We start from the raw sequence: 25,436 nt of genomic DNA on the forward strand, positions 1-25,436 counted from the left end.
CGTGGTTAAGGGTTACAGGTGTGCACAGTTGGAGGCGGAGCAAAAGGGAATGTAGATAAGTAAAGTGAAATAGAGCTGATGTATTCAGAGCTTACGTTGCTAGAGGTGAGATCAATTACCCACTCGCAACTGAAATTTCAAACTTCTGCTTAGCAGGGACCTGAGTGGACAAATGGTGACTGGTAGTTGGAAGTATCAGCAAACATTTTAAATTTTATGCTCAAAGGAATGAGCAATGAGCCAGGAGAATAAGTCTAGTCGCTTTCGGCTGCTGGTAATTTTTACCTTTTTATTTAAAATCACAGCGTCTTTTTCAACGAAAGCCTATGTGACTGTGACTTATTACAATGAAACCAGCAACCACACTATAACAGAGACATGTGAATGTGGTGTTTATGGACTAGCCTCACCAGTGGCTAATGCAATGGGGGTGGTGGCCATCCCTAAGAACAATAACTACCAAGCTTGTAACTACAACACTGAGTTTACCAATACAAAGAAGCCCTGGATTGCGCTGATAGAAAGAGGTAATTGTACATTTGCAGAAAAAATTCAAATAGCAGGCAGAAGAAATGCTGATGCTGTTGTGATTTACAATGGTCCGGAGACTGAGAACCAGACGTTACAGATGGCAAATTTCGGTAAGTAATAACCGATTCCCAAAGAGGGATAATGTCTTTGTTTACCTTTAAATGATAATTCCATCTAGAATTACTCTAGGATCTGGCAATGAATAAGGCTGTAAAACAAGTGTGCTTTAAATTTTCTTGCCCGGCACAACTCAGAATTACTTTACCATTACTTAATGTTCGTAGTTGATTTGTTCCAAGGGCAAAAGCCATTCCTGAAGTGGTTCCTGTTTTCTTTCACGATATTCTTAGCTCTATTAGTTTTCTCAGCGTGTGTTATATAGTTGCTTTTAATAAATGTGCCTTTAACTGTAAACATTAAAGAAAACATAAATATTTTGATTTCATTCTTAATTTGTGCTTTTCAGTTTGATTCAATTTCTCACACACACACACACAAAGAGGTTGTAGGTATTCACAAGTGTGCAGTAACTGCAAAGCCACATTATTATGATGAGATAATAGCATATTGTAAGTGTGTAAAATGTTTATAGAAATGAGAATTCAACTATCTGCTGTATGCATGAGATTTTAATCTGTTTGTGGGACTAATACATATGAAACTACTCTGTAAGAAACATTATATGTTGAAAACAGTATGGCTGAAATACAATACCTCTGTAATTCACATCAAAAGTAATCTTCCCCTTAAAATGTATTTTTATGACTTTTTAAGAAAATGTAATCATCTAATTTATTAACTTTGTAAGAGAATTTACTTTTTAGTATTATTTTTATTTTATTCATTTTGTAAAATATGTCACTTTCCAAATAAGTGGTTTTTAAGCCAGGGAGGAAGTAGACTTATGACCCAAGTTTTCTATACTGTGTGTGGGTATAAATAAGGATTTTTGACTCCAGACTTGGCCAGAGTGGGGGAAAATGGTAATTTCAAACAGAGTAAGAGCTGGCAGAACACAGTATCAGGATAACTGGCATTATCACCATGAAATTTGGCTTCCGAGAAAATTAATGTAAATTAATTCAAACAGATTTCAAAATTGGTAAAGAGAAAATCAAATTTGTGTTAAGAATAGTAGAGTGATTGGAACATCCAGGTTGTATATATACAACATAGCGATTTAGTACTAACGTTGGAAAAACAAGCTGCTTGTTCTTCTGGGTATCGAAAAACCAGGTAAGAAGGTCTTTAGCAGTACAAAATTATTGTAAATGTACAAAACTCTACTTGCTACTTTTTGAAATATATCCAGGACATTGCCAGAACTCAGGCGCACACATTGTTTTGAAGAGCACTCCGTAAGCATTCCTGGCATGTTCCTATATTTTTACAAGTAACGCTTATTTTTGTAGAAATAAAGTGAGGCAGACTTCTGTTGAAAATTAGAAATTAAAACCTGTTCTAAGGAACCTACTTCCTTTCTGTTTCAACTTAGAGATTCTGAATATTCTAGGTTTCCTTTTATGGGGACAATCGCCTTCTGCTGTTCACTCCTCTGCTTTTTGTAAAGTATCAACAGTATCAAACTAGTAGTCATGTTTTCAAAACTTGCTTTACAACATGCAGTAGAGGACAACTGATGGAAAGTAGGTACCTAGACATTGAATTTAGAAGATTTACCAAAGACCAGTTACAGTAAATCTCTCGAAAAGGCATGCACACAGTCATTTGAATATATGTCTATGAGCAGAGCTTAAGAAACAAGGCAATTAAATTTTTCATTGAATATATACTTCCAATATGATCAAGGACATGTAATCAAAAACATTTTTAAAAACTACAGGATTGCCCCTGTTTTAAAACAAGCACACTGCATAATCATAGTAATTGTAGTAGTTAATATTTATTGCCATTTACTATATGTCAGGCACTGTTTTAGGGCCTTTATTTTATTTAATGACTGTTGATCTTTAACACTGAATGATCTCAACCCCAAAGAATTAAAATTGTAAGTTAAGTGTTTTGCAGTTATAAGACCTGTCAACTAGTGTGTCATTGGAACTGTTTCCTCACAAAAATTTCCCTTATGTAGAAACTATTATATGATGCAGTTAACAAACACAGGGAAGGAAGTATGGATACAAAAGCTCTATGATCAGCCTCTAGACCATTAAAGATTGAGTCATCCTTTTATAATATAAGCGAACCTTTGTTGGTTTTCACTGTCTTTCATTAGGGTTTCGTTTAGGCACAGAGGGTGGGGCCACAACTCTTCCTCCTCCTCCAAAAGCTCGTGGCTTTACCTTCCATCACCTTATCTTTTATCATCTCTGAAAACCACCTTTTCAGAAAACCACACTCTAGCCTCGTTAGGGCTGTGGCCCTTCCCTCCTTCCTTGGTTCCCCCAACTTCTAGCCTCTGGGACTACTTACTAGCCTTTCCACCATGTTGTGCCTCTTTACTTTCACTGATGTCAATGCCCTCCAACCAAAGACCACTAGGAACAGATTTGTAGTTGAAAAAGTTGGGTCTATGACTTACTGCGGCAAAGGGAGAATGCACACCTGAGGCAACAAAGGGGTGTCTCAATAAGAGGGTGTGAGAAAGGATGTACGGGATTCGGGCTGGCTTCAGATGATTTGAGGGAGAGTTTAAGGAAGCAGGTCATTGACCAGCCATCTCAGTTGGCCTGAAACTGAGGGACTTACTGGAACATTAGACTTTCAGTGCTAAAACCAGGAGATTCTTCGGAAAACCAGGTTGAGTTTGTCACTTTAGCTGGCTTTGTTCTGGATTTGGATGCTGTCAGAAAATGGGGATAATTCTGTGACTAGATTTCTAAATACATCTTACGTGCAAGTTGGGAAGATGATCCAGAAGCTACAGCTATAATTGGTGAAGAAGCAACCATCACTCACGTTGGCCAGGATGGGAGGTGCTTGGTCATTTTTGTGGCTTGGGTACTGTTCATATTTTGACTGGGTTCAGACATAATGATGGAGTGGTCTTGTTTTGTCTTGGTCCTTCATGGTTACAGAATGGCCTTCTCTACTCTTGATGCTCTGTGAAATTATTTAGGTTCAGCAAGAAAACACCACAGCCTAATGGGTAGTACCAGGCCAGGTCCCAGATGTCAAGGGCGACTTGCCTTCTTGTCACTGTAAATACACGATGCCCATGCCCTTACTGTTGTACAAATACATTCTCTCTCCCGTCACTTTACATATTGGTGCCTCCCCATCCCCTAGAGCCCAGCTTCAAGGTCCTCAACAAGCCTAAGGGATGCTTCTATACTCCTTGCCTCCCATGGTTTCATGATGTGGGTACAGAATATCTTTACTCCTGGACCCAGTCCGTCCATTCATACCCCTTCTACTAGCAGAATCTGTTTTCTGAAGGGTGAAACTCCAGTCTGAGAAGAGCTCCCACTGAGGAGGAATGGCATGTAGCCTAGTACTTGGAGGTAAACCTTTCACTTTAAGTTTCCCAGTTTGCAATGTGTTTTGATTTGGCATTGTGATGGGGTTGGAAATAGGATATGCTATGTAATTAAGTAATTAGGTAGCTTTGTAACAACCCTTTCCAAATGCTTCAGAGACATCCAGTCAGTTCTGTCCCAGCTGTGCAAGAAAAGTCAGGACTCCTCAGTTATTAAAGAAGCAAATTCAGAATATGTTAAGTACTTGCTTGCTGACTGAACAGGTTTTGAAAGTTATAGTATTAGTAAGTAAATAGCCCTAAGAAACGATTAGATTTGAATGTAGTTTATTTCCACAAAGTCAGTAATTTGAAGGGAATAAAATGGTTCTTACATTTTGATTGTTTTGATCGCATTCAACGAAATGGGTTTACGGGGTGACGTGTGCAGCATTTCAGAATCCCCCAAACTCACCAATTCCCAAGCAATTAAGTGCATGGAAAGGAAGGGTTTAATCAGAGCAGCAAACTCACATATTTTAGAAAAATGTTTTTCTAGAAACGAGACAGGAAATAAAAGCATAGTATATAAATGAGGTGAGAAGATAAAAACTTCAATAAGGTTTAGATTCAGATGTATACATACAGGAAGTGTTGAATTCAAGAAAACTGATCGGTTCCACTTGAAATGAATCTCAAATCTGTCCAGGTGTAGCCATCTACAAGATTTCTTCCTCAGACCTCTGCAATAACCTCCTAAAGCATCTCCTGGCTTCCTTTGCTCCCCTTCCAAGCCTACTCCTCACACCGAAGCCGAAGTGACTTACTAGAAAAAAAAAAGTCATACCCTGTTTAAAACCCTTCAGGAGCCTCCCAAGGCACTTGGAATAAATTCAGATGCTTTCCATGTCCTTACCCGGCCATGAATCAGCTGGCTCGTGCCTCCCACCCTGGCCTCATCTTCTCTCACCTCCCCGCACTCCCCCTCACTGAGCTCTAGCCACACTGGGCTCCTTTCAGTCCCTCAATCCCACTAAACCCTCCCCTGCCTTGAGCCTGAAAGTACCTGAAACCTTCTTCTTCACGCTCCCACATCTCATTAAACCTAGAGTTCAGCTGATTCAATCTCTAAGCATTTTTTTAAATGGAGGGACTGGGGATTGAACCCAGGACCTCGTGCACGCTAAGCATGTGCTCTACCACTGAGCTACTGAGCTATACCCACCACCCCCTCTAAGCATTTCTGAAATCCATCCCTTTTCCCACGTCTGCTGCTTCCATCCAAACCCAGGCCAATATCTCTCACCCATCTCACTGCAATAGCCTCCCCACAGGTTTCCCACCTACTCTGTCCCTCTACAGAGTCTGGTCTCCCACACAGCAGCCAGAGCGATCCCATGAAAAATGTAAGTCAGTTACAATTAGAATAAAATCCAGGCTTCATGCCATGTCCTACAAGGCTCTATGTGATGAGATCTTATTCCACACCCTTCTCTTCCACACGCCTATGCGTCAACCACTCTGGTCTTCCTTCTGTTTGTAAACCAATAGAGAAACATGAGCGAGTTTTTGCACTTGCTGTTCCCTCTCCCTAAGTCATGTCTCTTTCATATTTTCACATAATGCTGCCTCCAAAAATATAACCATGTCACTACCACCAGTCTAGTTCAGGCTACTAGCATCTCTCACGCTGGCTCCTGCAAATGGCTTCCATCATGGGCTTCTTTTTCCACCCTTGCTGTCTACCCCGTGCTTTCTCAACATGACAGCTGGCATGATCCTCTAAAAATAGACGTCTGATCACCTTGCTCCTCTTCTTAAAGCCCCCCCCCCTGCGACTTTTCCTTGTTCTTTGAATAAAATCTAAACTTTACCATGCCTAAAGGAACCTGTATGCTCTGCCTTCTGCCTACCTCTCCAGCCTAACAGGGCCACTCCCCCCCTGCTCTCAGAATGCCCCTTTAGTATTCTCTCCCTCTGTTGTCAGCAATCCTTGGTTCCTAAGTCCTCTTACCCCAGCTACCTCTCTTCCATCACTCAAGACTACCTTCCCTAGACAGGAAGGACTTCATGTAAATAAATTATATCCGTTTCTACCTAGACTTGCGGGTCCTACGCCCTACTCATTTAGATAATTGTTAGATATTTCAGAGCTCCTTGGATAAAATCTCCCAGGGGGAATTTTACTTGTACCTGGAAACAGCATGGTTTAAACAAACAAACCTGACTTCTAACTGGTGATAATATAAGTTTTTGACAGAACTGTGGAACAGCCAATTGGGAGAAATCATATTTCAGAGCATCCCTTATCACATCAAATAAGCAACAACCTATTCCACCTACGTTCAGAGTCTGCCATGATCAAATAAATGTTTAACAATATAATACTATTAGTTATAAAGTTTTAGATTTTTAGATGTATATCATATTTTTATTTAAATTTTAATAGTGTTTATTATTGTGTGCTCTTTTAATGACTTCACCATGAAATGACAGTGACACCATGTAATTAAATAAACTAGTTTCTGGCAATAATCAATACATTGGCATCTTCACAGTGGAAAGTACAAATAGAGGGAAAGGAATATTTGTTTTATAATTTGTTTGCTTTCAATTTCTATTTTAAGTTACTGTGTCAAGTATCATTATTCCTAATATTGGGGGCTCTTTTTTTTTCCTTTCAGCATGGCACTGTTTCACCTTAACCTTTGTGAAGGCGATTGTTGACAATAAATATTCTATCAGCTATGTGCCAAACACTCTTCTAAGTGTAGTTAATCATTTCCACAATCCATGAGATACAAAGTGTTAGTATTCCCATTTTACATATAAGGAAATTGAGGCATAGAAATGTTGGTTAAATTCCCCCATGGTCATACAGCTAGTAGACTGCAGAACTGGGGTTTGAACTCTGATATCCTGACTCCAAAATCTCTGCTTTTAATCAGTACACATTACTACCTTTCTGGTGAGCATACACTATGCAAGGTATTGTATAAAAATGGTACAAAAACAAGATCATTGCCCTCAAGGAAGAAAATGTAGTAGGGATAACTGATATTTCTAAAACTAATAGAAGGCAGAATATAAAAAGCACTATTAATGGAAGCATTAAGATGACTGGAGCTGAAGAGATTAAGAAATTACGAGGTCATGGTGTTGGAAGGGTCATCAACATGAATGTTAAAGTTATAGAAGATGATAGCAGAGAACTCAAAGATCAGTACTGAGCTCTAAAAGGGAGAGCTACAGGGTAGGCAGTCATAAAGTGGGGTATTTCTGTTACAGTTTCAGTAGTTGAGCAGATCAGGATGACAATAACGTCCAGAGTATGGCCACAGCAGTGGGGTGACTCTGATGTAATAGAGACAAAGGTCCCTGAAGTTGAGTCACAATGAGGCCAGATGTTGGATGATGGAAGTGCTTAGAGTGGAGAGAATGACTGCAATCCAAATGACAAAGTCTTCATACACGTAGGGAAATGACTGGGAGGCTGGTCCATGACCAAACAGGGAGGAAAGTGACAGAAGGTGGTAAAACCAAGTGCCATGAGTCTCCTGACTGTCATGAGTCTTCAAGAAATGGGTTTTATTCATGAGGGGGAAGGGGGAAGAGGCCTGGAAATCACTATGTGGGAGTGAGGAGACCCCTTGTAGCCCTAAAATATGTGGGGTACAGAAGGATGAGCTGCCTCTACTAAAACTAACTGAAGGAGAAGTGGTGAGATGGGTCAGGGGCCATAAGATTTAGTATAACCCTCAGTGAAGACGAAATGAGGGAATTTTACCGGTTAAGCCTGTGTCATGTAACCAGAGATCTAGAAGACACAGTGGAAAATTTAGGGGGGAAAGCAATGGAAGAAGGTAATGAGCCATACAGAGGGGGAGCACAGAATTGAAGGTTAAACAAACTTGTTTCCATTTGGGGCAATGACTCAGGATGATATGAATGTGAAACCAGGAAGCATTAGTGTGAAGGCTTCAAACTAAATTCAGGAATAAAGTTGTCTCAGATAAACACAGGACTTTGTTCACCAGTTTAGAAGGCTCGCCTTGTATATAAAACATAAGAGAATTACTCGCAAGAGAGCAGGTCGTATTGGAGGAGTTGAGAAGGGCAGAGCTGAATCTGGCAGAGATGAAAATATGAAAAAATTGAGATCAGAAGAGTCGCAGAGCTGTGGCTGCAGATTACAAGGGTGAAAGAGGGGGCATGTTAATGTTTGGGCAGGGAGGGGGAGCACACTGAAAGGTCACAGGTGCAGAATGATCCGAGTATAAAACTAACCAGCCCTAAGGGTCCAAATGGAACTTCTTTAAAGCCTTAGATCAGGGGTAAATTGAGGCTTGAGTTGGGTGTTACATAGGTACCTGGAGGATGTTTCATAAAAACATGAAATCATTATAAAAAGATGAGCACGTGAAAAAAAAAACTCTTTGGGGCCATTTTAATATATTAAGTGTTCTGGGAAATGATCTGTTTGTTATGACTAATGCTAATTACCTATCTTGGCATTTGAGGAGATTAGGCTTTTAGTAAAAACTGGTAGAAACCTAGTCAAGGCCTTTGGATGTCAAAATTGCAATGATTAAATGCCTGGACGCCCTGCATTTTAGAATTGAATTAAATCCAATCTACATTTACTTGTGTATATTTTTAGCTTTCAAATGGAAATGTAAATTGAGTTCTTTTCCTCAAAGCAGTCAATTCAGTGGAGGAGGCTGAGGAGGAGGAGGAGTGTAGAATCAGTCAAATAGGATGTCTGACATTATTTTAGCTTTAAAAAATGTCTACATGGACCAAAAAACCATTTGTCAAATTAATTTTCCACTGATTATTTTTATTAGCCTCATGTAGGATATAACCAGCATCTAAATGCTCAGTACCTTGTGTATAGTAAGATTAGCCGCAGTTGGAGGCCACAGTGGTTAATTCTGAGAAATTCAGCACCATTCCAACCATACAGGCAAATGTTCTTAGAAAATTAGTCTTGTCAAAAAGCCAGGATATGCAAAAAGGCCGTATTTACCAAAGGGCTTTGTGGAGAACTCTTGTAACAGAACTCAGATGGAGAGAGGGGAGTTGCATTTTGGCTAAAGGAAGATGTGTGGTTTCTCTGACCACTTCACACACACAAAATGTACCCTTTCTCCCCTGAAAACTGCAGCCCTTTGGCTCAAAGAGGAAGCATAAAGAAGGCCTAAAGAGAAATACTAGGGCTCTAACCTGATACATATCACCACAAGATACATCACCCACCTGGGATGCAGGGGTGCGGTAAAACGCTAGGGCATAAAGCCCTGGGGTGTTTGTTATTCCTTCTTGTTTACACATCCATAGCCCGGGCCTGGGGAGCCTCTGCAGTGACTAAGAGTTAAGCTCTTAGGGAGACCGAGCTCTGGCTGACAACTGGGAATAAAAGAAGACATTAAAAAATGTTTTTTTCCCCTTTAAAAAGCAAGGGTTTCCTTATTCATTCAAGAAATATTTACTGAGAGCCAACTATTTGTCCCATCTTCCCAAGTTTTACATTTCATAGTTCTCTCTCTCATCCCTCAAGAGGACGACATGGGTATAGGGCACGGGCTTTGCAGGGGGACAGATCCAGATATGAATACCCGATCTACTATTGTTTTCTAGCTGTGTGATCTTGAACAAGTTACTGAACTTCTCTGAATTCCAGTCTTCTCATCTTTGTCCTCTCATCTCTAAAATAGGAATAGTATAGTACTGCCTGAGAGACTGGCTGCGAGGATTAAATGAGCTAACACATGGAAAGAAAGCCCTCAGCATGGTGCCTATTCCACAGTAGACACTCCAAGAGATGGAAGTCGTGGGATGATGCTGATGAAGTCAGCCCCCTCTTGGTTTATTTTCCCTCTTCGCCTATCCGTCTCTTTCTCACTTTCAAATCTTGGCCAAAATTTATGTTCTATCAGAAACCTTTCTTGATTAACAATTTACCCCAGTCTCTCCTTTGCTTGGCACCTAATCAACATTGATAAACATAGTTTAGGTCACATTCATTTGCCTTTTGTCTCTTTTTATGTATTCTTGTGTACTTATTTTTGTCTTTCCTGGATTCCCAATTAACATAGACTAATAGGTTCACAGACTAAACGCAAAAGAATATAAATCTTCCATGGACTCAGAAGTCCCTTCAACTGAAACCCTGTCTGGTGGCCATTCATTTACTGTTTGAGGACTTGCAGTGACAGACAACTCATGTCACAAGGTAGTTCCATGCACTACTGGACATCTGAAGCTTTGAGAAAGTTATTTTTCAAGTTACACCAAAATATGCCTCCCTCTGACTCTCATACATTGTTCCTAGTTGTGCCCTCTTGAACAATATCAGACATTAGAGTGTTCACTAAATTAAGTGGTCTTCTATATACTTTATATCATTCATTCAATTCTTTTTTTAAATTTTTTATTGATTTATAATCATTTTACAATGTTGTGTCAAATTCCAGTGTTCAGCTCAATTTTTCAGTCATTCATGGACATATACACACTCATTGTCACATTTTTTTCTCTGTGATTTATCATAATATTTTGTGTATATTTCCCTGTGCTATACAGTGTAATCTTGTTTATCTATTCTACAATTTTGAAATCCCAGTCTATCCCTTCCCACCCTCCACCCCCTTGGCAACCACAAGTCTGTATTCTCTGTCTGTGAGTCTATTTCTGTCCTGTATTTATGCTTTGTTTTTGTTTGTTTGTTTGTTTTTGTTTTTGTTTTGGTTTTTGAGATTCCACATATGAGCGATCTCATATGGTATTTTTCTTTCTCTTTCTGGCTTACTTCACTTAGAATGACATTCTCCAGGAGCATCCATGTTGCTGCAAATGGCATTATGTTGTCGGTTTTTATGGCTGAGTAGTACTCCATTGTATAAATATACCACATCTTCTTTATCCAGTCACCTGTTCATGGACATTTAGGCTGTTTCCATGTTTTGGCTATTGTAAATAGTGCTGCTATGAACATTGGGGTGCAGCTGTCATCCTGAAGTAGGGTTCCTTCTGGATACAAGCCCAGGAGTGGGATTCCTGGGTCATATGGTAAGTCTATTCCTAGTCTTTTGAGGAATCTCCACACTGTTTTCCATAGTGGCTGCAGCAAACTGCATTCCCACCAGCAGTGTAGGAGGGTTCCCCTTTCTCCACAGCTCTCCATTTGTCATTTGTGGATTTTTGAATGATAGCCATTCTGACTGGTGTGAGGTGATACCTCATTGTAGTTTTGATTTGCATTTCTCTGATAATTAGTGATATTGAACATTTTTTCATGTGCTTTTTGATCATTTGTATGTCTTCCTTGGAGAATTGCTTGTTTAGGTCTTCTGCCCATTTTTGGATTGGGTTGTTTATTTTTTTCTTATTGAGTCGTATGAGCTGCTTATATATTCTGGAGATCAAGCCTTTGTCGGTTTCACTTGCAAAAATTTTCTCCCATTCCATAGGTTTTCTTCTTGTTTTACTTCTGGTTTCCTTTGCTCTGCAGAAGCTTCTAAGTTTCATTAGGTCCCATTTGTTTATTCTTGCTTTTATTTCTTCTAGGAGAAAATTTTTGAAATGTATGTCAGATAATGTTTTGCCTATGTTTTCCTCTAGGAGGTTTATTGTATCTTGTCTTATGTTTATGTCTTTAATCCATTTTGAGTTGATTTTTGTATATGGTGTAAGGGAGTGTTCTAGCTTCATTGTTTTACATGCTGCTGTCCAGTTTTCCCAACACCATTTGCTGAAGAGACTGTCTTTATTCCATTGTATATTCTTGCCTCCTTTGTCGAAGATAAGTTGACCAAAAGTTTGTGGGTTCATTTCTGGGCTCTCTATTCTGTTTCATTGGTCTATATGTCTGTCATTCATTCAATTCTTAATCAGTGGTATTGACTTTGGTTTGAATTTGTTTCTTACCACTAAAATCTTTTTTTTTAATCTGTTGATGGGGAGGGGGCATTCCCTTTGCTTTTTGAGAATAACTTCACTTTTTGTGTCTTGGAGAAGGCTTTGGAGCCAGTCACCTGTGTAATGTGATTTGTTGGGTCCAAGGACTCCCCCCGCCCCAAAATATCCTCTACCTTATGATATATTATCTGAAATTTTGTCCATCAATACAGCAGCATTCCTTTGGGTTTTAAAAGCTATAAGGTCTTTGAGTCTCTGTTTGAAAGGCACATCCTGAGAGAGGTAACATCTTAACCTTAACAACCGATACCATAGTAGGGATGAATTCATTGATAGTGACTTGAATGCAAAATAGCAGACAGGATGAGGTGTGACCTGGAAGCAAAACTAGACTGTTGGAGATCCAGGTACCTCGTTTCATTCATCTCAGGATACATAGCACTTAGCATAGTGACTAAATAACACTAGGCCCTCACTGATGAACGAATGTACAAATGAACAAATGAATGAATGAATATGGCTGAAAAGGGGAGTATATGCTCTCCCAAACAGATATTACCAACTTCACAATTCTGTCTCCAGCCAACGGAGTGTAGTACCACCAAGAAATGGTGGAGTCCCTCAGCTTAACAACAACCTTGCTGGCTATTCACAGTGTTCTTTGTGTCTCCATCGCCCGTCCCTGAAGCTATTTGGTGTCTCACCTCCAGCTGGCACTCGGGGACATGACTTCTTTGTTAGGCTGCTTCTATATATAAAGCTCTGGCAATAGGAACTGCCTAGATTACCACCAGTGATTCACACACCTACACAGAGAGCTTCTGCCCACACGGGGTCATGGAGTGAAGAAACCGGATTCCAGTTCTGATCCTGTTTCACTGCACACTATTGTGGAATTAAAATTCCTCTCTCACTTATTCATATGAGCTGTTGTGGACGTAGTGATCTACATCACACTATGTGAATTTGAGTAGAGTATAAGGAAAACACATTAATTCTCACCAGTGTTTAATCTAAGTTAAAAATGTAGGGTTGGCACTTAGAGGAGTGGGGAGATGATTAACTGCCTTCAGAGAATGGAAACTCTTTTTATGCAGTACATAAAAGCAACGATTTCCCTGCAAACAATCTTTGCCTATTCATTAAAGGATCTCCAGCAGTGCTTCTCTTTGGCATGATTGTAGTACCAATTCATTTGTGTTATTGTATTACTTGCAAAATACTAAAGCTGCATTTTGTATTTGGCTAAATTGTTAACAGAAAGGCCTATCTGACAGGAAATTTCTGAACTATGGAAGGGCATTTTTGAGAATATTTTTTCAGACATTCACAGTAATGTAATCAAAGCTAATGAAATACAGAAATCTGCTTCAAAGAACAATGTAAATGACTGTAATTAATAGTCCAATTGCTTTTATGTAAATGAATACTTCCTAAGGCACGAGAAAAATTGGTTTTCTTGTACAAGGTAACTGTTCCCAGTGCAGAACTTATATATCCCATAAATTTTCTTTCATCATAGAATGAGTCCTTGTCCTCCTCCAAGATAATGAAATATTACTATATTCTATAATTCCAATTATAGAACTTGCCAACTTCAAGCAAGTCTGATTTAGTAAAGTTTTATTCTAGGTGCAAAATAATGTCATAATGAAAGTAGAGTTCTATTTTCCTTATTCTGTATATTTGGAATGTACCTTTGGCAGTGAAAAAAGTCAAATCTAAAAGAAGATTTTATTTTTATTGGGAAATAAAATTGTTTATTTGTTTATTTGTGAAAGTTGTTTAAACTAATGGATAGCCTACTACTGCTTCTCTAAAGAAAGCGATGTCCACAGCCCACTAATCCTCACTCTGTGAATACTTAAAATGTTAGTAAAGTGGTAAATATTGACAAGATGTGTCTCCTTCAAGCAGTAATGCCTTACAAATCTGGTACTTTCGGCTTCCATTTAACAGACCTGTGCCCTTAACCTGTAATTACATTTTGAAAACATGAAGTTGTGGTGTTTTGTGGGGTTTTTGACATTTATTTGGGACATTTTTGTGCTATAACTTCTTATGGGGATATTTCCATTTCCTTACAGTAGGATCTTGGAGACAGTCCATATTTTAAAAAATGTCTTCTCAAATCACAGTCCCTATTTGCACTTTAGAGGAAGAAAATATTCCTCAAAGTGGAAGGGTAATTCAAGACTACTCTGCCTTCAGCCAAACAAAATAGCAAAAGTAAACAAACAAAAACCCTATTGTCCTCAGTTTACATTCAGATAAATTTAATTATGGCATAGATTGTAGTATTCTGATTTCTGAGAGGCTAAACAGTAAAGTATCACGTTCTACTGAAATATGAAAAAAAATCATCTAAATTCCTTTACTATATTTGTTTTCCTGTCTCTGAGTCCATTTCACCCTTGTCTTTGACATACCACAAACCTTCATAACAGAAGAAAAGCAGTGAAGACTAATACACACCAAAAGGCAAATTTCTAGTGCTCCAACAATTACTTTTGTACCTGGTATTATTTATTTTGTTAATGGCATAAGCAATTGAGGATGATGTCTCAGAAAGCTCAGAGAACAATGATTTCATTGAGGGCATTGACTTAAATGAGTCCAGGAGAATTTTCAGTTTGATAAAAATAAAAACCTTTTGGATTCCTAGGGGTATGAAAACTGATCTTGGTGCCTTAGGGAGAAATTCATAAAGAAAACAACATTATTTTGACCAGTTCTATTTTTTGGAGTGCCTTTTTTTATTTTTCTATTTTTGTCTAGTTTCATGATTTGCTTCTTCTGAATCTATATGCAGGAACATGTGGCTGTGTGTGCAATTTGTACAAGCAAACTGTGTACACCTCTATATGACTGTAAGGAAGTTCTGGGGAAGATACTTGGTGGATATTTGTTACTTTTACCACAGAGGATGTTAAAAAATATTTTGATCTGTGAAAAATATGGAAATAATTTTTCCTAAAGAAACCACGGAACCTAAATCCCCATTCTTCTCCAAAAATATTTTGATCCAAGAAAAATATATAAATAATTTTTACTAAAGTAACTACTGAACCTAAATCCCCATTCTTCTCCAAAACATCCACTCAATTTACAGGAACAGCTGCTGATTTATAGGATTTGGTCTCAGATAAAATCCTTGGGAGGGGGGCAGGAAGTAGGTGGCAATGCATCTTTGCAAACCCTGAAAAAATCTTGAATTAAAATCCACCTTTTCACAGATATCCTCTTGTAGCAGAATTATTTAGTTGTTTTGTATAATAACGTGGTAATTACATAAAATATAATAATTGCAGAGTTATTTAGTTGGCTTACATATCTATGGAGAGACTATGTGACAGTAAGATCGTTTTGCTTCATAAAACACAGGGGAATTCCCAAGCACATACCGAAGTTTTCGTTTCTTTGTATCTAGATAACATTTAAAAATTTCCTTTTGAAATTAGCTAAGTGAGCCAGACTTATCTGTGTCAGAGAGACTCATGAATCTGTATTTAGGATTTATTCATTGCATGTGATAGTTACAGTGGAATTCGTTTTCTCAACGCACTGTACCACCAGATGACACAGCATTTTTCTGTTCCAACCTTATGAAAGAAAGGCCCAGCAGAGGGCACGTTGAGCACTTATGACTTAATCCAAACACCTTGGTACTTGCCTCAAGCATATTTAAACAGTAACATGCGATATTGGCATGTGAAGTAAAACTTCCAATGTCTTCTGACATCATGTGGCAACTCTTTCAATTAAGAGGACACGAAGCTACTCAGTCAAGTTCAGCCAAATAGATTTAAATAAAACAAAAATCAATCTGATTGATTACTTTAAAACCAAGCACCTTGAAGATGTGAATAAATTCCCAGAATGAATAAGACTAGTGAGTCCATAGATTCTCTTTAGTGGTTACATGCTCATGGGAGCAAGGCGATATACAGAATATAAATATGCTAAGTTATGCCATTAATTTAATTATCTGCATGCAGCTAGTCCACTGGCAGTGTTTAAATCTCAGGCTGACTTTCTTTGATCACTCAAGCTACTTCAGAGTCACCTCTTATGGGTCTGAAGGGAATGCCTGCATAAAACATAAGATGAAAATGTGCTGAAAAATGCGTTTCAAAGCCAACTCCAAGTGTCTTTGATAATCTGCTCTTTTGTATTATCTACATCACTGCTTCCCATCTAGTATCTGTAATTGAGATCTGACTCAATTCTTTTTCAGAGGCCTAATAAACAATGACCCTGAGGAAACTACATTCTCAATAGAATAATTCAGGTGTGTACCTAGCTTTAGGTGGAAAATGAAATTCAATTCAAAAAATAAAAAAGTTTATTCCAACATTTGAAGGAGAAAGCCAGGAAGGCAAGGATATTGTTTACATTTTAAGAATATAATTCTTCTAATATGAGAAAGATCATCAGAGCTTTGGTAAATGACTACTACTTTACGTGTGAATGTCTTCTACTCCTAAATACTTAACAAACTGCAATGAACCAGAAAGCTGCTTATTGCAAGACTCAAGTTCTCTTATATTTTCTCCACCTTTCTTCTGCCTATACATCTAAGATGATACTCAAGTCAGTTATTTATTTTCCCATCACAGCATTTAAAATCTTGCTCTTCCCTCTCTTTCTATTTTAATAACCTGTTGCCACAGTTAGTATCACATATGTTCATATGACACCAAAATAAATAAAAGATACTAGTTGAACAAGGCAACTGAATGTTCCACATTTAACCAATTGTTTTGCTATTATGTGGAGAAGCCTGACTCTTGAATACCTCATAATATCGATTCATCTGCATCTATGTTCTCTTCCAAAATTACTTTATGTGCTTGAAACAATTCTTCCTATTTGCAAGTGCCACCCCTGTCTTCTTCTGCCATCGTATATAATAATTGAAATGACAAAAAGTTAGTTTCTACAGCCTACCTAATTTAAAGGGGCTTTAAATTAGTCCCTTGGTTAAACCCAATATAAAATAAGACATTTATGGATAAACTAGAATCTATCTAAAGAGGAGATTCTTAGGCTGAGGTCCTTGGAGATGCACAGATAGGCCACACAACGTCTTCATGCAGCTGAAGTATTCTATAAATTATCAATACATGGAGTCAACTTTTGAAAAATAAAGTAACTTGTATTCTAAATTTCGAGAGCAATGCTGTCCAATAGAACATTTTGCAGGGATACAAAGTTCTATCTCTGTGCTGTCCAGTACATAGCCACAAGCCTCCCGTGGCTGTTGAGCACTTGAAATGTGGCTAATGTGCCTGGAGAACTAAATTTTTAATTTTATTTAATTTTAAATAAATTTAAAAACAAATGAGGTTATTGACTACCATACTGAACAATATAGCAGTAGATGAACATTAACATGGGGTCACTGGATAAGCTTCATGAGGTCTATAAAACACCTTGAAATTGTGCAGATAATTGTGTGTTCATTTATCCTGTACAGAGGTTTCATCAAATTTTCAGAAGTAACTCTGACCCCAAAAATGGTGAAGAACAATTACAGCAGAAGCAGAAGTAGTTGCCCCTGTCTGGGTGCTATGCTTCCTGGCAACATAGTCAGAACTAGAAACATGGTGCTTTTTTTTTTAATTTATGTCATAAGAAAACGTCCAAATTCCTGAGCAAAAAACAAACAAAAATAAGTTCCTAGAGTTAAATTCAAGTAATGTGTTATACATTTCTACAACCAACACACATTCTTCTTTTTTTTAAAAAAACAACTTCGTATTTTGAAAAACTTGTAGATTCGTATGCAGTTATATGAAATAGAGATCCTGTATACCATTTACCCAGTTCCCCCAGTGGTATCGCCTTACATTACTATAGTACAACATCACATCCAGGAAACTGACATCAATACAATCCACTCACCTTATTTAGATTTTCCTAGTTTTACATGCACTCATTTGCATGTTCTACACAATTTGAACACATGTGTAGGTCCATATGATCACCACCACAGTCAAGATTCAGAACAATTTCATCACCACATTGCTCCCTCATGTTGCCTTTTTATAGTCACACATATCTCCACCCCATACTTTCTCCTTAATTCTGGACAACCACTAATCTGTTCTTAATTACTACAATTTTTCATCTCAAAAATATTATATGAAAGAGATCATACTTTATGTAATTTGGGGGGATTGGCTTTTTTCACTCAGCTTAATTCTCTGGAGAGTCATCCAGATAGTTGCCTATATTCATAATTCATTCCTTTTTACTGCTGAGTAGTATTCTCTGGTATGGAATCTTAAAAATTCACCTATTGAAGAACATTTGGGTTGTTTCCAGACTTTGGCAATAATGAATGAAGCAGCTATAAATATTTGTATACAGGTTTTGGTGAACATAGTTTTTCACTTCTCTGATAAAGTCCCGTGACTGACATTGCTGAAGCATTGGTAGTTGTATGTTTAGTTTTATAAGAAACTGCCAAACGGTTTTCCAAATTGCCTGCATTATTTTACATTCTCACCAACAATGGATATGTATGTGATCCAGTTACTCCACATTCTCACCATTATTTGGTGTGATCACTTCTTTTTATCCATTCTGATAGGTATGCAGTGATACCACATTGTGCTTTTAATTAGCATTTCCCCAATGACTAACAACATTGAACATCTTTTCATGTGCTTATTTGCCATCTGTATATCGTCTTTGGTGAAATGTCTGTTCTTGTTTCAGAAAAAAAAGCATCCCAAATAGGAATGGGTTCTTTCTACATAGGAATTTGAGTAATACCAGTGGATAATACAGTTTTATAAAAGAAAGAAATGCTGTTCAACCAGGACTTTGTAAATTGGCTATCTGCTAAGACAGAAGCCGTAACCTTAAATCTTACTTACCCAGAGAAGCTATTTCTGTGGAGAACTAGGAAAATAGAATCCAGGAACAATACTTCGCTTTTTCATACCTTGACCGTAGAGCAAATTGAGAAAACACAAAAGAATGGAGAGACAAGAGAGTCTTTGGTAAGTATCAGATTCAGCCATTTCATGAACACGTTTTCTACCAAGTATCAGTTGTGCAGATATTTTATATCCTTGGTATGCTTTTGATATATTTATTTATTTTTATTTTAGGGGGGTAATTAGGGGTTTTGAACCCAGGACCTCCTGCATGCTAAGCATGTGCTCCGCCACTTGAGCTATGCCCTCCCCTCTTTTGATATATTTAGATGTCATTTGTTGCCTTGTTTTACGAGTCAGAGTTGTGTACTCACCGGGACAGAGAGCAGTCTACATCAGCTCAGACAGGGTGCAGAATTACCTGCAGGCAGAACTGTTACTCTCCTCCCAGAAGTGCTTGATCAAAAACCTGCAATGAGTATCTAGTGCCTAATAAATCAAGGCCAAATTCCTAGATACATTATTCAAGGTTAACAAAGCTCTAACCTGCCTTTTCTGCCCTGTCTCCTCTACTACTCTGCCTCTTGTGCTCTAATTAAACTGAAATAACGTTACCTAAATTCACTCTGCTCTTTCCTGACCCTGAGTTTTTGTTCCTGCTATATCGTTTGCTGAATTATCTTCTTTCACCATTGGTACCTATAAAAATCCCACCTATCCCTCAAGGCCCTGCTCAAAGAGACATTACTTTCTCCATGAAATCTCCCCTAATTCTTTAAGTCAAGAGCAAACATTCCACCTCTATAGTCACACAGGACTTTGTACTTGCTCCCAGCACGCATCTCTCTGACCACTTTTTTGTTTAAATACCATGCCAATGCGGTAACATGAAAGAATCAAACATGTTTTACTAAGTGAAAGAAGTCAGTCACAAAAAGCTACATACTGAGTGATTCCATTCATACAACATTCTAGAAAAGGCAAAACCATGGGGACAGAAAACAGGTGAAGGGTTGCCAGGGGTTAAAGGTGGTGGAGGCTTTGACTATAAAGGCATAGCTTGTGGAATTTGGGGGTGATGAAACTATTACATATCTTGATTGTGGTAGTGGCTACATGACTACATATTTATCAAAACATATGGAACGGTACACTAAAAAAAAAGAGAAGTTTCTTGTATGTAAATTATACCTTAACAAAAACAGTGGAGAAAACACATACCAGCAAACTAAGCAGACTGCCCTCCAGTTCTTGCCATCAACTAACTCGCTTTTCAAATGTATTCTAATGTGCCAGGCTAAGAGCGGGTGCTACGAAGAAGTACATGGTTCCTTCTCTCAAGGAACTCAGTCTCTAATGGAAGAGATATGTAAGTAAATAAATGTAGCACAGTGTGGAAGATACTATATGTAATACAAGTATATGTCGGACACAGTGGAGGTATAAATGAGACAGTGGTCAGATGGAGCTAGATTGTTGAGGTTCTAGCCCTCCAAGTTTAGAAATTTCTATTCTATTCAATATACAATGAGAAGTGACATAATCATAGCTATGTTTTAGAAAGTAAAATATGGTAGTGATATGAAGGATGACTTGGAGTGGGGGTGAGACTAAAAGGAGGGAGATTAATTAGAAGGCTATTTACAACAGTGTAAGAGAAAATTAATATCACTTCTCTTCTCCACTAGTAAGGAACTGAAATTAGATTAGGCTTTCAACTAAAGCTTGTATTGTAATCTAGACTCACATAGGCAAAAACAAAGACAGGGCTCAAAATATTTCTCCTGGTACAAATTACCCCCAATAGACTAAGATACTCAGTGGAAGGACCTTGTTGCAACTAACATAAGACTTTGTTGACATTAGAAGCCCTAAAAAAGTTTATTATTCTAATGAATAAATTAGAGAATGGGCAAAATTTCTTTTCAATCACTGAAACTCCTAAAGAGAAAACTATAAGTCCTCTGTGCACAATGATGGTTATCGCTTACCATTTTGTACGTCAGACAGCCCAGAGGTCAAGGTTAGTAAGAATGTTGTTTTTTCCGAAATCCCTATATTGACTGCAGTGATCAGGTGGGTTAGCTGAGCACATTTTTTCCCGGAAAGTCTGCTTGTCCTTTGCTTGTTCATTGCTACCTAACACAACTTGCAGTGACAGGGCTAAGATTCTGTTAAAAACAAGGCCGGATGACAGCAGGCATTAGAAATCCACTTTGTTCCAGTATACTACTCTTAAGCAATTGACTATTACTACTATCTTGGAACTTGAAAACCTCTGCTGAAAATGCCTTATGTGGATCATAATCGAAAGCACTGATATAAGGTAGCCTGGTTCCTGCAAAGTGTGTGCTGAAAAGTTTTCATCCCGCCTTGAGTCCAAACATACAGAAGGTCCTAAAACCAGCAAGGTGCTGTTCCCTAAACCCCTTGTAGGGCCCAAACAGATGCTCTCATTGGGTCTCTCAACACCTCAACCATCACCACCTAAGAAAAACAAAGACATTTAATGAACTGGTGAGATTGTTGAAGGTAAACTTTACGAACCTCTTCTTCAAACAAACAACAGCTTCAGGCTTCCAATTTCTGTGCTCTCTCTCTCTTTTCCCCATCGCTGAGCCACTTCACTGCCTCTGGTAAAAGGCTTTCTGTGGCTCCAGATTTGACAACATCTGGAATATTAAGCAGCCACTGACTTCTGCATTTAGACTAATTTGCTATAAGGAACATAAAGTATACTGATGCTATCTGCACCCAAAGTTGCACAGAGACAACCTAGAAAAAAGTATACCTACCTCCTGCTAATTGTAAGATTGTCAGCTAAAGGAGAGCTGATTTAATGAATTCCTGGGTGTGCTGTAGTTCAGGGGATTGGGGCATTTTTTCCTTTTGATGGTTCCTTTAGCATTTTTCCTCACTAATGTTCCTATACTTTTTTGACTGCATGATTTGTGGTGAAGTCAAACCAAACTAATTTTTGGAGCTGTAAAATACCCTTTTTGTTGAAGGCCTGCTTATCCCTGGCCTGTTTCCTGCAACCAACATAACCATAACACTTATCTAATTCTGGTGTGACAGAACTTAATTAGCGTGTGAAGCATGAGTGGTAAGCCAGCTGATTTCAGTTGTCTCAACTATGTGCTAGCACCTGGTCACTTATTGCCAGATACTTGTTTACTCCAAGTTATTGATCGATTTTGAGCCCCAGCCAGCTGCAGCTAATCCTAATGCATATAGTTGGCAGCTGTGAATTTTTGACTTTGCCCCTTGGAATACAAAGGCTGCCTTTGCCCACAGTCAGGCTGACTTTAGCTTCTAAAGCACAAGCCTTGGCCGCCATAGGTGATTGTGATTATGCACTACAATATAACTCTGTTTATTCTTAAAAAGCTTTCCAGAAGCCCCAGCTTTACTAGGAATTATCAAATTAGGCTCATATTAAAAAGGAATCCCATTCTGTCTGTAGCTTAAAAAAAACTTACTACCCATGTGCATTTTTAAGAACTTAACCCCTCCCTAATTTTGTAAACTGATCTTACCCATGCGTGCCAGGCCCACTCCGTTCTACAGTGATTCTGTCTTTTGTCCGAGGCAGTAGCAAAATCACAGATATTTCTTTTGGATACACTATCTGGTTTGGTAGGCTTTAATCTGAAGGAACATTAAGTAGTTCAAAATATATCTACACAATTTTTCATTATCATTAACCCTGTTTCGTAGCTGAGAAAGAAGAAACTTCCTCGGTGTCACATAACCAGTCAACGGCAGAGTTAAAAATAACAACAGAGACTGGAACAGGGGAGTTCTGTGGATCGAGCCTACTGAGCAGCACAAACGGACTGAAAGCAAACCTCAAATATCTGTAGGGCACAATTCATTAAACACATTTTTTCCTCCCATTTTCCCCAAGCAATTGTTTTCCTTTCTTTTAATATACATAAATCTCTTGTGGTCACAAATTTAATTCTTTGGAAGTCTTCATCTTACTAGAAACCTGAAAAAAAAAAAAGAGAGAGAGAGAGGGACTACATGAGAACAGATAGGCTGTCCTGATACTGCAGTGCTGGGTACAAACCACTCACGTCCATTGTTTCCTCCAGAATCTATCCCTGAAGTCATTGCTGCCCCCCTGCCTTGGGCTGTTCCTCACTCTCATCCCTCTTTAGCAATCTGAGATCCCCTCAGTCATCTTCCTAAGCTCAAGATAGCTAATCTGATCCCCCAAGAGCGATCAAGTTGGCACAATTCAGCTCAAATTTTCTGTATTGTCCTAGATCAGTACAATTCCTTTCTGTACCAGTTTTTCATCAGTGAACATAAAACACCCTTTTGACACATGTATAGGCAGGCATTCCCCTCCACACTCATGTGAGCAACTGAAGATGTAGAATTTACAAATGACAAAGCACTTGACTAAATGTACTTTCACAATCTGTGTTATCTAGGATTTCTGGGGCTGCTCCGAAGGAAATCAGGGCACTCTGGTGAGGGGGTTGTTCGTAGGTTAAATGTGTTATGGGATCTGGCTGAAAAAATACTGACTCTTTCCACCCTGTAATATCCTCACTACGTATGTGGACAGGTAGTACAGCAGAGTGAAAATGGCATAGATTTTGGAGTCAAATATACTCCCGTGTGAATTCCAACTCTGTCACTTACTAGCCGTGTGAACTTTGGCAAGATATTTCACCTTGCTGAGCCTCATTTTCCTCATCTGAAAATAATAGGATTTTATTACTTGTAAGAATCAAATGATATAATTAATACATGTAAATTGTCTGGCACATAGTAAGTTCTCAATAAATATAAGTTCCCTTCCTACCTCTACTTTTGGACATAGTATTATATGGAGTGGGAAATTGTATAAGAAAAAGAATGTAGTTTTGTACTAAGAGGTGGGGTCAAATCTCAATCCTGTCATTGGGTTATTTCCATAGGTGACCTTAGCGAGTTACTTAACCTGAGCCTGCGTCTCTTCTGTCATGTTACATACAACACTCACCTCATAGGTATAAAGTGCCTGGCCCCTAGCAGGCTCTCGGTAGTAGCTATTACTGTTTCAGATAGGAGAAGACTGCTCTTAGTTTCAGATCTAGCCCACCTACTGTTGTAAAGCCCTTCTCTGAAATTCTGTCTTTTATTTGTGTCCATGAAAGCTTTGTTTAAAAAAAAAATTCCCTGTTTTCTGATGGTTGTATATCCACTTGAGTTGACTGAGCTTTACCTGCATTTGTAAGTGATGGTAGATTATTTGAAGATATGCTGCAGCATCACATTTTGGGTTTTTTATTTTGTTTGGCTGCTCGCACTCTCCTCACCACTATCATCTTCTTGCTATCCACAGGGCAACTGCCCAGAGTGGAAATTTGTCGCCATCCATCCTCTACCCCTATATTGTTGAGCTGTGCGGCCACAACATTGCTTTGATGCCCAGACACTAGTTATCCCAGATGGTGCTTTGCCCTTTATTTAATGGTAATAAGCCAGATATGGTGTCTCGTTTCTTGCAGACGTATTAAAGGCTATCGTCCATCTCTGTACCTCTGCAGAAACCCAGTGTGATCAGAAACCTAATTGGCCACAGTGGTACCCTGTTGTTGCTTCTGCAGGATGCTGCTCTGTTTACCAGTTCATCATGAGACAGTGCACTGCTCAGGGCGGCTTTCAATTCAGTGTTGCTGATACATATATTTGGCAGGACTAGCCTCTGTGGTAGGATTTGAGGAATTCAAAAAGGCTCCTGGCCCAAGTATATCTCCCTCACTGGTCACAGTGCCTGAAACGCATACCAGAAACATTTCACATGAACTTTCTTTCTTGGGTGTAAGGCAATGTTAGAATGCAAATGCCACTCTCCAGAGGGAAGATACTGAGTCATTATCAGCTATTAATACTTAAAGCCAGCACAGCACTGGCATCCTGATTCTGTTACTAGCTGTATGAGCTTAGGAGTTTGCTAATTCTCTCTGAGCCAGTTTCTTTTTCTGAAAATGGGGACCATAATGAATGGTTGTGAGAATTAAATGAGATAATGCATGTAAAGTAAATGCTCAATGAACAATAGCTGTTACTGGCCTTAGGTACAGGTGGACCCCAGTGGAACACATCTAGGACTGGTACATTTGATTGGAGGGTCACGAATAAGGTGAAGCCTAGTACAGGGAAACTGCTCAAAGCAAAAGCCATGGTGGAGCAGCGATACAGCCAGGGAACCGCATGGAAACCCTGGGAAGCTGGGGTTGAAAGAGTTGAGTGGGAGGAAGAGGAAGGATTGAAACAAAGTCACACTATTTTTGCATGAACCTTCCAACAGGAAAAGTGTAATGCCACTCAGGATGCAACGCTCTGTGAGGTAGTAAGCTCTGACACGGGGAATGTTTAAGCAGAGGCTGGTTGCTGGCTACCCATCAGGAATACTCTAGGCTATCCCAGTGCTTCTCAGATGCATAAAAAATCACCCAGGGATCTTATTAAAATGCAGATTCTGAATCAGCAGGTCTGCGTGGGACCTGAGATTCTTCACTTCCCACAAGCTTGCTGATGATACTGATGCTCCCAATTAACAGATCTCATTCTTAGTAGCAAGTCTCTGTTGCCATGTGAAGATAAATCACAGCGAGACAGAGGGATACCGTCTGGGAAAGCCAGAGAGTTACGCAGACAAGGCTCCATAAAGT

The 25,436-nt window shown here is 38.8% G+C and overlaps 1 protein-coding gene across 1 annotated transcript in view; it reads left to right on the forward strand.

The window, feature by feature from the left end:
• Positions 1-235: 235 nt before the first annotated feature.
• RNF128 (ring finger protein 128) overlaps positions 236-25,436 on the forward strand; it is a 76,398-nt gene continuing 51,197 nt past the window's right edge. Inside the window, exon 1 of the mRNA XM_031675501.2 lies at positions 236-641. Within this exon, the coding sequence (XP_031531361.1) occupies positions 236-641 (406 nt within the window). The remainder of the gene's footprint in view (positions 642-25,436) is intronic.

Source organism: Vicugna pacos, unplaced genomic scaffold (genome assembly GCF_048564905.1).
Source record: "Vicugna pacos unplaced genomic scaffold, VicPac4 scaffold_76, whole genome shotgun sequence".
NCBI lineage: Eukaryota > Metazoa > Chordata > Mammalia > Artiodactyla > Camelidae > Vicugna > Vicugna pacos.